Source organism: Physeter macrocephalus, chromosome 5 (assembly GCF_002837175.3).
Source record: "Physeter macrocephalus isolate SW-GA chromosome 5, ASM283717v5, whole genome shotgun sequence".
In the NCBI taxonomy this organism is placed as follows: Eukaryota; Metazoa; Chordata; class Mammalia; order Artiodactyla; family Physeteridae; genus Physeter; species Physeter macrocephalus.
In genome coordinates, this window is record NC_041218.1 from 1,345,912 (window position 1) to 1,358,625 (window position 12,714).

The window sequence follows — 12,714 nt, forward strand, 5'->3', positions numbered from 1 at the left end:
CTCGGGCCCAGACGGCCTGGCGGCTCGTGGAGCATCCTGGCTGACGAGCCTTCGTGCCCGGGCCTGGGTGTCCCTCTCTGTGGGCCGGCCTGGGCCACTTCTGCGCCCGCAGGCGGAGCGTGTCAGGTGGGCTCTGGGGGTGCGGTGTGCCCACGTGACCGACCCGCTGAAACCCTGGCCGCTGGGCTCCGGTGAGCTTCCCTGGGCAGCCGTGCTCGTGCTGTGCGGCCCCCTGGCAGGGACCCCGGAGGCTGGCGCTGGTCCCTCTGGTCCCGCCGTGCGCCCCTCCCCCCGAGACCCTAATCCGCACGCTTCCCCGCGGTGAGCCCGGCCTCCTGAGGGTCCTGGGGGGTCAGGCCCGCCTGGGGCGCCCTGGGCCGAGGGTGGGCATGGCCGTGGAGAGGGGAAGGTGCCCGTGAGGTCTGTCCTGGATGTGGGGGCGGAGACGCTCACCCGTCAGGAAAGCCATCCATCTGGTCTGTAAGATGACAGCAATTATTTACCCAGACGGCCTGGGGGCGGCGGCTGCAGGTAGAGCCCGGCCCTGCGCACCCTGCAGGGGGCCGAGACACTTCAGCTGGGGGCAAGGCTCTGCCCCAGCAGCAGAGGGTCAGGACTTCCCAGCAGAGGGAACGGTTCCCTGGGCTGGAATGCTGTGTGGCTCCACCGGGCAAATTCTTTGCCTCTGACTGGAGGTCTGGAGGTTATCTAATTGTTTTCCCATAATGACCTGGGATGGGTTGCCTGGGATGCTTTCAAGACACAGACTTATGACCCCAGCGCTAGGGAAAGGCTCATCTTCAGGCAGGTTTGGGAAACATGGATGTGGTGTGGCCGCCTCATCTCACGGAGGGTCATCAAGACACCTGCTCCAGGCCACGCGGCCACGGCGGAGCCTGAAGGAGGCGGCCCCAACTTTCCACGAGCGGGCCCACCTTCCACGCTGCTCTGGTTTTCAGACAGCGTGGTCGCCTCTGCCTCTTAGAAAAACACGTGTAGTGGGGGATGGTCGACCCCCCGGTTATGTCCATGGCCCAGTCCCTAGAACCACGAGTTGACTTCACTTGAAAGAAGGTCTCTGTAGATGTAACTTAGCTGAGGCCCTGGAAGTGAGGTCATTCTGCGTTATGGGGGCTGATGCCAGTGGACAAACGTCCTTATAGGAGAAACACGGAGGTGGGACGCCGACAGAGGCGCTGGCGTGTCCAGGACGTCGGGGCTGGGAGCCCGGGCCGGGAGGGGCAGGGTGCGGGTGCCGCCCCACCCCGGGGCCTCTGACGCTCCATTTCAGACCTACGGCCTCCAGAGCCGCGAGAGGGTAAAAGCGCTGTTTGTCCCGCCGTTTGTGGCGCCGGGTTCCAGCAGCCAGAGGCAGCTAACGATGTCACACAACCTGAGTGCCTTTAGACAGGCCCTCCCCCGGCTCGGGCTCTCACGGGTCCCTCCGGTTCCTGGTCCCTCGGCCAGACAGCACTGGCCAGCACCTCGTGCTGCATCGGAGCCGAAGCTGCCGTAGGACGTCCCCAGCGGGCGCGCCGTCCTGATGGCGCCATCCTGAGCCAGGCCCAGCTCCTGCACCGAGTGTCGTGCTTGGACCGCCCGGCCGACCTCACACGCACGCCCTCCGCAAGCGAAGTCCTCCCCTGTGGCTCTGGCCTCTGGGGGAGGCTCGGCAGGACCAGGAGGCCAGGGTGGGCGCCGGTCCCTGAACTGCAGCGCAGGGGAAGGTGAGCAGACCCTCAGCCCACCAAGTTTCAAAGGCGAAGAAGGCACCTCGGGAACGACACAGCGAGTCGTCATTCTACACACCCACGCCGACGGCCGGGCAGCAGGCGATGGAGGAGGAGCCCAGCCGCAGAGCCGCGTCTGCAGTCGCACGGACAAGCACCAGGCACAGCTACCACGACAACTACCCTTCACAGCAAGAGTGGGGGAAGGGAGAGGAGAGCGTGGAAGGGTGACTTTTCTGCCCGTCTCTGCAGAGGAAAAAGGAACGATGTGGCCTACGGGCAACAATGTTATGATTATTCTAAAAATTGTTAGTTTATTTTTTGGCTGCCTCGGGTCCTAGTCGCGGCACGCGGGATCCTCGTTGTGGTGCGCGCGCCGGCGTCTCTCTAGTTGCGGCGTGCAGGCTCAGTAGTTGTGGCGCGCGGGCTTAGTTGCTCCGCGGCGTGTGGGAACTTAGTTTCCCCACCAGGGATCGAACCGGTGTCCCCTGCATTGCAAGACGGATTCTTAACCACTGGACTGCCGGGGAAGTCCAGACGATGTTATTATTAAGGCACGAATGTCAAAATGTGACATTTGCAACCTGTGACATCAAACCACCTAAGTTAAAATAAGGTTATATTGGGTTTATAATATGTTGACATCAAGAGCTTGTTCACAACTCTCCTCAAACGGGTATAACATCCCTGTGAAGCCAAAGTACAGGTTCCACGACTCTCCGAAAACAGAGCATCCGAGGAAACCCTTCCTGAGCTGAAAAGGCATGAGGCCAAGAAGCAGTTACCTGAGGACCCGTCCTGCTCGTGGATGCGCAGTCAATCGAGATGAAGCACAGGTGCTCACAGATACGGTTCACAGCTGTAGCGGCTTGATGCTGAGATGCTGAGTGTGGTTCCAGGAAGGAGCTTGACGGGGCCGCTCTCGCTGCTGGGGTGGGCGCCTCTGTAACGCTCGCTGCAAAACACGCTGAGCTGAGATTTTCCCTTTACGCCTTTTTTTGGGGGGTGTAAAAGTGCCAATCCTCTTCAAATTTCTTTTGGTTAGCAAAACCAGGTACTGAAGTGAGTCCTTCTTAATGGGGGAGACCTGCATCTAGATTATACCCATTTCACAGATGTGTAAGCTGAGGCGCGAAGTACTCAGGCTAAGAACTCAGAGTTTTCTGGAAGCAGAGACCTCTGGGTGGTCCGGGATGCTCCGAGGCCACAGGAGCCCCCGCTGGACCTTGCCTCCATCCTCTCAGCTCTCACCCCACTTCCCACCTGGACCTGCTGGTCACCCGGCCTCCGGTCGTCCACTCCGGCCACCACAGTGGTGCCACGAAGAAGCCTTTGGAAGCCAAGGTCGGGCTCAGCGACTCACCCTTTGTTTGGGGAGTGGGGGTGATTCCCCTAAAACAAATCCCAGGGGAGATCTGCTGACCTGTGTGGCGCAGACGTGGCTGTTACTTGGGGCACAGATTACTAAGCTATTGTACGTAACACTTTCAGACCGGGAGCAGAGGAATTTGCAAGAGGTGACTGTAGGAAATCAGCTAAATATTAGCGTGGCTAGCTCATTTAGGCTAGCTCAAACACAATTTCTATTTTATTTGCATTAATATGCACCTCTAGCTGTTTACCTTTCTTAAATATCAAATTACTTTCTTTCTTAAATATTAAATTAGTTCCACCTCCACACTCCCCTCTTCAGGAAGCTTGCCCCCGGCAGAGCCCGGCCTGTGCCCCAAGCCCACGAGCATCACAGGTCTGTGCGGGTCACACCGTGATCAGCACGTCTGCCTCTGACTGACCGCAGGCCTGGTCTGCCTGGGGCCACCTCACTGGGCCCCCGCGGTACCCAGAGCCGAGCCACGTAGACGCACACCCGCCCCCGCGAGCCACGGAACCAACACATCGCCAGTATCAGAGTGGCGCCAGGGCGGCGTGAGCACCGCGGTGTGACACCACCGCCCTCATCAGCTTTCCCGGGACACCAAGCAGAAGTCTGTTCGCAGACACAGCCTGTGAGAAGTATCTGCAGCCTCTCCCATGGCGTGAGCACAAAACCACCAGCACCAAGCGGAGAGCAGAACCGAACCACGAGACAATGGAGAAAGGAGAATCTTCCTGAAGTATAATTTTCTCAGTAATGTAATGCTAAACCCAGTGAGACCTGGCAAGGTGAGGGTCACTCCTGGAGGGCCTGGCTCTCACCAGAGCACGTGCAGGAAGGGCTGTCACAGGTCAACCTTCTCGAAGCCTCGCTCAGTGCACTTCAGACGGCAGGCGTTCCTGTCCAGTATACCTTCTCTGAAGCATAGGTGGCCGTACCCCGTACGAACGGCTGACGTTTAAACAAGCCTGATAAAACTAATGTTCAGAAGTTGTGGTTTCACTAGGGCAGAACAGAACTAATTACAATGATTTGGGGTACAACTCCAACACAGACTTGGGAAAAAATTTAATGTAGGTATTTAGCCACTGGAACATACAAATAAATATGCTCAGAATAGCTGAGGAAAAAACCCCAAATAAGTGTAACTGCCCATTTCTCTTCAGTCCCAGATATTCCATTTCCAAAATACTAATAAAATATACAAATCAAGAAGATATAGAACATTCAACACAAAACGACCTAAAATAAAAATAAAACCAAGGACAAACCCTATTTTATTTCTGTGTATCAACACTACAAAGAGCATTTAAACACTTAATTTATTCTTCAGATTAAGAAATTATACATTTTGTTTCGATAACGGTCATGGTCTTGAAAGTGTCATTCAGTTCCCCCACATTTAGAAGTATATTGCTAATTCTGGCCAGTTCAACACGACAGCCCAGAGCTCCAGTGGCAGCGAAACACCAGCCGTGGGAGAGAAGTCGCGCGCGGTCCAGAGTCCTCCGCGGCCCCAGCATCTGTGTTCACAGGTGATGCTCTGAAACGCTCTCCGCTTTTGGAGACTTGTGGAGGCTGAAACCACCCAGGTCCTGATAAAGTGCCGAATCCCGAGAGAATCACCCAGGCCCCAGGCGCCTGGGCCGCCCGCCCCTCCTACACAGCAGCACCGACGGGGGGTGGGGGGCAGCGGGTGCGGGAGCGCGGCATCCCCGCACATCCAGGAGGACCGGCCCGCGGAGCCCGGGCCGCAGTGCAAAGGCGCAGGGCCGCTTTGGTTCAAGTGACTTGAGACGGCGCTGCAGGGTCTCCTCTCCCCGAGCCCTCGTGGGTCACACACGCTGCAGGGACTGGACCGAGACGCCCTCCCCTGAAAGCTCTCCAGGCACAAGGTGGAGACAGAAACGGAAACAAAAGGAAGTTCCCGCCTCACACAGCACCCCCCACAGTAACGTCCAAGCCATCAGGGTGCAGGCCAGCGGCAGGCCGCAAACAAGCTAGTCCCACTTTGGGGAAACGGCTTAAAAAACACAAATAAAATCTTACCATTGTTATCTACTTTCCAAACCTAACCACTCCGGGAAAAGGCAGCAGGGGGGAAAAAAAAAGCCTTTAGTTTTACCAATTAGGCTTGTAAACAATTCAACCACACGAGAAGCAGTGGCCCCCCGAGAGCGAGCCTCTCCGCCCTCAGGCCTGTCTCTCTGAAGACCCAGAGCTGGGCCGAGCCACAGGCAGCGCCTCTGCCAGGAGCCCGGGCCGCGTGGCTCGGGCCGTGCTCGGTTCCACCAGCAAAGCCAAAGCTTCATCTTTGGTTAATTTCACTGAGTTGCCACCAGTCTTAAAACTGTGCTCTTCTTGGCAAAATTACTAAGTTAGCCACGTGGCACATAACATTTGTTATTTTAAGTTATTTGAAAAGCAACGCCCATCTAAATACGAGAGCACAACTTAATAAATCATTTAAAAATGCAGGAAGAGGGGTGGCGGGGGAGGGACCCAGGAGAGCCAGGGGTCTAGCCTGGGCGCCCTGCTGGCCGGAGGTGCCGCGCGGAGGCCCTGGCCTTCGCCGTCGAGGGTGGGCCGCGGCCACGCCGGCTCAGCTCAGCTCAGCTCAGCTCGAAGCCCGCGGCACACTCGATGGCGTAGAGCAGCTTGCTCCGCAGCAGTGCCTCGTCCTGGAACTCGGGGAGCTTCAGCAGGTTCATGCAGGTGCTGGCCGTGGGCAGCCGCTCCAGGTCGGAGCCCCCGTTGTGAATGCAGAACGCGGGGTACAGCTCCTGGAAGACAGTGGGTGCGCAGGAGAAGGTTAACAGGCGCGGCCTGAAATGAGCTTTCCAGACTCGCACACAAAAGCCGCCACCCCCAGTCACCTTTCCCCAAAAGGACACTCGCTCTTTCCCTGCGCTCAAGACTCAGCTCTAAATTTCTACCAAATACTGTACCCTGGGCTCCACGCATAAAAAGGGATAAAGAATAGCATTAATTCACGGGAGACATAGCCTTGTCAGTGAACAGGGCCTCTAAAGCTTTTATTTTTTAGTCTTTAAAAAATGTGTTTAAAATTCAAAAAGGTACAAGGGTAAAGAGCTGAATATATAAATCTCTGCTTATACCAAACTACAGGAAAGGCAGAAGCCCATCTTCTCCAAATGAACCACACTGTGTGGATTAGCCTCAGAAGCCACGTGGATGCAGCAACAGGGAACGTAAAACAATTTCAATCAAGGAGAGAAAAAGGCAATCTCTAAATATCGAAAGCAAAATGAAACAAATAAACCTATTTATTGGTGGCTTTATCACACAGAGAGGAATATTTCCAGTGTTTTAGAATTGCAAAGAAATCTTAAAGGGTTTTCAGAAATGTCACAGTAAATTATTGGTATTGTTCTAAAACCACTGTAGTATGATGTATAACTGTTATATAAGTATTTTTTAATGGCTGCTATTAATTTTTAATTAATTAATTAATTTTGGGGGCTGCGTTGGGTCTGTTGCTGTGCGTGGGCTTTCTCTAGTTGCGGCGAGCCGGGGCTACTCTTCGTTGTGGTGCGCGAGCTTCTCACTGTGGTGGCTTCTCGTTACGGAGCATGGGCTCTAGGCGCGCGGGCTCAGTAGTTGTGGCACGAGGGCTCAATAGCTGTAGCTCGCAGGCTCTAGAGCGCAGGCTCAGTAGCTGTGGCGCACAGGCTTAGCTGCTCCGCGGCATGTGGGATCTTCCCGGACCAGGGCTCGAACCCGCGTCCCCTGCACTGGCAGGTGGATTCTTCACCGCTGTGCCACCAGGGAAGCCCCACCATTACATAAGTATTAGATAGAACTGTAACTTACAGTAGGGTCGTAGAACTTATCAGAAGAAGCAAACGAACTAACAGGAGCCAAGATTATCATAGGTAAAGAGAGACCCCAATAGGAAAATCAAAGAAATAAAAACCTTATACGCCTAAATTTCAATGTGAAATAGCAGTTTGAACTTGTGATGAATTTTTCTCTTGGGGACAAAAGTACGCCCATTTCCTAGCTCTGTCCACTGAAAAGGCCTGGACACAATGACCACCTGTGACAATGAACAGATCAAGTGCCTGGGTTTTGGTCTCTGCCACCCTATTCTCCAAGAAAGGAAACAGGGCTTCTTGGGAAAACATCTGATTCCAGACGTGGGCCAGGAAATGTACGTGACAAGTGTTACTACCTTGTCATACCAGAAAGCAAGAAAGCGACCCAAAGCTACCTGGGACTCTGGAGCCCACCTGAAGGCCCTCGCCCGCCCATGGGTGGGATACCGACTATCAAAGAGTGACTGCGATGGACTGAAACGCATCAAATGTCAAAAGTTCATAAGGATAATAAAGGAACCCAAATGTGCTTGAGAAGATGCCAGTCACGCCCCTCAATGTGCTGATAACTTGTAATGAGGAATAACCAAGATTTACTTGATTATTGTGTCTTGGCTGTACAGACAGTCCTCAGGGTAATCAAAGAGTTGATGAGAAAAAATAAAGTTTTTCTTTATAGAAAAATCAGCTAAGAAAGGAAGAAATGATACAACTGGAAGCCGGCTGTTTTCAACCACAGTAAAGAATGGATCTAGGCGGCGCCACAGCACAGTGACGGCTCAGCTGCTCAGACGCCCAGATGCTGAAAGCCAGGACGCTGGAAACAGACGGAGCCGCGTTGCAGAGACGACTCATGACCACTGGGTCTGACGCTGAAGCCAGAGGATGTGACCATCACGACGGCGTCTGTGCAGTGTTACTGCCAAAGGAAACATCCACATCTAGAATCTGGTGAAACCTCTAGCGACCAGTTTACAAGACACGCAAAGAAGCAACCCCGCTCCCCCACTGACTGGACCATAGGTACCGTCGAGGAGGGCGGGGCCTGCACGCCAGAAAAGACTAGCGAGACTCCCCAGGCAGACGCAGCGTCTGGACTGCGGCTTGTCCAGACGGTGTCGGGCCTTCGCTGTCATTTTCCAGACACAATAACGACGTTCTGGCTATTTTTTTAAGCTACAGTGTGAAAATTCCTCCAGCTGCCCAGTTCCCACCCCATGAGCAGCAATGCTGTGGGTGTCTCGAGGACCTTCCACAGAGAGCTGATGCAGAGACGAGAGAGTGTTTTCTCCCTCCTCCACCTAACAAGCACGAAGTGCTAGCACATTCTAGATGCTGTCTGCACCTTGACGGTTTTCCATCTGATAATGCGTCTCTGTGGCCTTCCCGCACCAAGCCGGCCTCCCCACTGCTTCTCTGTAGCTGCACGGGTCCCAGCAGGCACGTGCAGCACAGTGTGTAAACAGACACTTAGGTCGTTTCCACTTTTTCCAAACAATGATGCAATAAGTAACCATGTCCTCAAGTCATTTTACACCGGGCAAAAGTATCTGCAGGCTGAACTCCTAGACACGGTTCCAGACTGAACACGCCAGGTCCTTAGATGGCTACAGATAACCAGTGACTCTCTCTGTGATACACGAACATCATTAGACACAAGATGGGATGTGTACGTTCCCTTCCAGCAGGAGCACAATGCAGTGGGGACTGTCTTTACCCAGACAGCCTCAGTCTGCTAGCTCTCGGGCCGGTGTGCTCTTGCCTTTCCACTACTGCAGGGCTTCAGAAGCCTGGCTAGTTAAACCTCCTTGCCAAGTGTACGCAGAAAACGGCGACAGAGAAGCAAAATGGCAGCCCAGCTCAGGTGCCTGGTGAGTAGTGAGAACCAGGACGGTGCACCTCTGGTCGGCGCCCTTTACGCTAGCAGGCTCCCTCCTTAAGAGCTGTGACAGGAGCGAGAACGCTTCACATGCCACCGCAGAGACAAGTCTATTCAGTGGTGTGTGCGGCCAGCGGCTCCAAGCCCTCCTCTTGTGGGTGTAACCTGATAACTCTGTGGGGACAGCCAGGCAGGAAAGCAGCAGGAACGCACACACTTCACACCCTTCGCCACGGCCTCTGCTTCTAGGAGTGGGTCCCAACGATCAGAGGTGCAGACGGTTTAGGTACAAGGGTGTTGACGGCACTATTAGGAAGGGACAGCTGTAAACAACTAATAAAGAAACCAGTACGTAAATTGTGGCAGACTCACGTGACGGGACGTTATGAAGCTTATTAAAAATATTTCCAAGACTAGTATGTGGAAAAATGATCCTGATGTAATGTTGAGTGAAAAAAGCAGCCTGTAAAACTGAACACGATACAGCTTAAGTTATATTTTAAAATCATGCCTATCTGCATAAGCACATGCCCATATATATATAGATACAAACACACATCATGTAAAAACATGATAATGGTTAGAATGGGAGCAGTCATAGGTATTTTTTTTCTCCCTTATACTTAACCACAACTTCCAATTTTCTATAATGAAAACATCAATTTTGTTACAAGGAGAAAAAAGAATAGCATAAAAAATAATTACCTACTAACCACTGTAGAGGAAAAGAAAGAACAAAACAGGAGTGTGGCTCCTGCCCTGACCAGGACCCCGAGCACGTGCCACATCAGCCCACGACAGGTGCCCGAATGGCCGAAACTGCATTTCAACTGGATTTTGTTTCATCTACATGTTGAACTTAGCACACACTTTAGGACATGGGCAAAACCGAGCAGTGAGAGCACAGCCACGAATTGCTGACTCCAGAGACTTACATGCTTATCATCAGTCTTTACGTGGTTCTCTACTGGCAAATAAAAACTTCATTTACACAATCCCTGTGGGGGCTTCCCTGGTGGCACAGTGGTTAAGAATCCGCCTGCCAATGCAGGGGACATGGGCTCAAGCCCCGGTCCGGGAAGATCCCACATGCCGCAGAGCAGCTAAGCCTGTGAGCCACAACTACGGAGCCTGCATGCCACAAATACTGAAGCCCACGTGCCACATATACTGAAGCCCGCACGCCTAGAGCCCGTGCTCTGCAACAAGAGAAGCCACCGCAATGAGAAGCCCGCGCACCGCAATGAAGAGTAGCCCCCGCTTGCCGCAACTAGAGAAAGCCCGCGCGCAGCAACGAAAATCCAATGCAGGTGAAAAAAACCAAAGAAACAAAAACTATGTGGCGTGTTAATATGTGCTAAAACCCACTGTCTTTACCCCTAATTATAGTTTATGTGCCACTTTATTTTTGTTTTTTAATAAATTTATTAGTTTAATTAATTATTTTTGGCTGCGTTGGGCCTTTGTTGCTGCACGCGGGCTTTCTCTAGTTGCCGTGAGCGGGGGCTACTCTTCGTTGCGGTGCGTGGGCTTCATTGTGGTCGGTGGCTTCTCTTGTTGCAGAGTGTGGGCTCCAGGCGCGTGGGCTTCAGTAGTTGTGGCACGTGGGCACAGTAGTTGTGGTTCGCGGGCTCAGTAGTTGTGGCTCGCGTGCTCTAGAGCACGGGCTCAGTTGCTCCGCGGCACGTAGGATCTTCCCGGACCAGGGCTTGAACCCGTGTCCCCTTCACTGGCAGGTGGATTCTCAACCACTGCGCCACCAGGGAAGCCCCTGTGTGCCGCTTTAAATGTCTCATAAAAAAGTTAGGAACGGAAGCAAAAGAGAAACAAATAACATTTATTATTTAGCATTCTGAGTACACTGAGGGCAACAATTTTCTCAAATGCTTGAATATACTAAAATAAAAACATCACATTTTTTGAAACAGAAAAGGGTCTCTGAAGGCAGGGTGAGTACTGGGTAAATGGATAAATGACTGGTAAATGGAAAGTTTGAAATATATTTTGCAGTTAAATGACACATTTTACTGTTTCTATCATAATGCTAATTGAATTTCCTATTGGGTGTCTCAAAGTTTAAAAAAATATGAAGCTCTTTGTTGAAATCTGAGTCAAGGGTACCATTCTGTGCATAACTAAACAGAGTACAACGGGAATTTGCATTAATTCAGAGTGAGAAAAATCATCAATTTATTATGTGGCCTGACGGCAACTTAACAATTTTCTACAGCACCTCAATGATCCTTTTGTCGGCAGCCATCACACCCCGCAAACCCATCAGGCTTCCATCAGCTTTAGCAGACGCCCCTCTCCTCCTCCAGTGGCCTGGCAGTGAGGAGGCTCAAACACCGAGACCGTGCACGCCTGCCACTGCTACTGACAGCGCCTCAGCTAAAAGCCATTCTCTTCTTTCAAACCTGAGCTCTGTCAGCCCTTCCAGCACGCACACTGAGCTAACTGCAAAGCGTAGCTATTACGGTGATTTCCCCAAATCTGGAGTCTAATGACACCCACAAAAGCATTTGAAAACGCTTAAACAAATTTCGCATTTACAATGTTTTAGATCATTGGAAAAAAATGTGAAACAGGAAGACTGTCTCATGGCTTCCAAAAAATTATTTTTCATGGTGTAATGGTAACTCAATTATGATTATACGGGATCATCAACACGGAGCCAGAGAATTTTCACTATAATTCTACTTGGGATTTTGAAAGTTAATGTAAGTCCCTCAACTTTTCCTGTCCTCCAAACCTGTAAAGCTCCTACTGGCTCTTCCACTGGCTGCCAGAATGTCTAGAACCTTCCAGCAAGACTCCTAATTTTTACTGAAGCACAAACCACGGGCTTTAACTACTTAACCAGGAGCTGCCAGAAGTCTCTAGGTCTTGCACTCGGTTTTTTGATGGCGTAGGTCCCGCCAAACTTCCCTTCTTGAAACTAGATGCTTAGTTTTCTTACTTCTAGGTTTGGTGTGGTTTTGACACTGGAAGATACTGTAAGCTTTGTCTCTCATAATAAATGTTACTGACAAAATTACTTAATCATATTAAAACCTTAATATACAAGAATGTAATTCACATGACTGTTTAGACAGACAATACTAACTGTTCCGACGGGAGACCTTCTATATTAGCTCCATTTATTCGTGCCACTGGCACTTTTCATCTGCCTTCTTCCTGCTCTTTAGATCCTACACGGCCAGATTTCCAGACTTCACTACAAGCCCAAGAGGAACCAAAGAGCGGAGACATGTTTCCTTCACGTTGCTGCCCAATTTTCATTAGAGTCATAGAGGCCAATTTTCGTACCTGGTTCTGCAGGCCAGGGCTTAAACTCACGAAGTAGATCCATCCATTTCTTTTGGGAGGAGGGGGGATTATATACCAAGCTAGAAGCATCACTAAATCTTCCTGAATCACTTTGTTTAGGTGTGTCACTTGTACACAGTTTTTTTCTGACTCAGTCTGAGTGTTTTTCTCTTTTTTTTGGGTGGTACGCAGGCCTCCCTCCGTTGTGGCCTCTCCCGTTGCGGAGCACAGGCTCCGGACGCGCAGGCTCAGCGGCCATGCATGGCTCACGGGCCCAGCCGCTCCGCGGCACGTGGGATCTTCCCGGACCGGGGCGCGAACCCGGCTCCCCTGCATCGGCAGGCGGACGCGCAACCACTGCGCCACCAGGGAAGCCCCTGGGTGTTTTTCTTCTAATAAATGAGTTTATTCTATGCACGTTCACTGTTGTGGCAGTTCAGCTTGCTCTCATTTCTATGTTTTCTATTTTATGATTGTCCACGTTAACTTTGTTTTCTATTATCTGGTAAATAGAGTTGGTTTGGTTGTCTTGTTTTGCATGCTTATTTCTCCCTCCGAGAATTTGGAAGGGAGAAGGGATTT

General features: G+C 51.8%; 1 protein-coding gene across 5 annotated transcripts in view; it reads right to left on the reverse strand.

The window, feature by feature from the left end:
* Positions 1-4,149: 4,149 nt before the first annotated feature.
* Positions 4,150-12,714, reverse strand: part of UBE3C (ubiquitin protein ligase E3C) — a 119,289-nt gene continuing 110,724 nt past the window's right edge. For 3 of the 5 annotated variants that reach the window (XM_024130931.3, XM_024130928.3, XM_024130945.3), the window contains one exon: positions 4,151-5,888. In XM_024130931.3, coding sequence (XP_023986699.1) covers positions 5,718-5,888 — 171 coding nt within the window. In that variant the 3' untranslated portion in view covers positions 4,151-5,717. Of the gene's footprint in view, positions 5,889-12,714 lie in introns of all 5 variants that reach the window. The other 2 variants (XM_024130940.3, XM_028489506.2) reach the window with 1 other exon arrangement.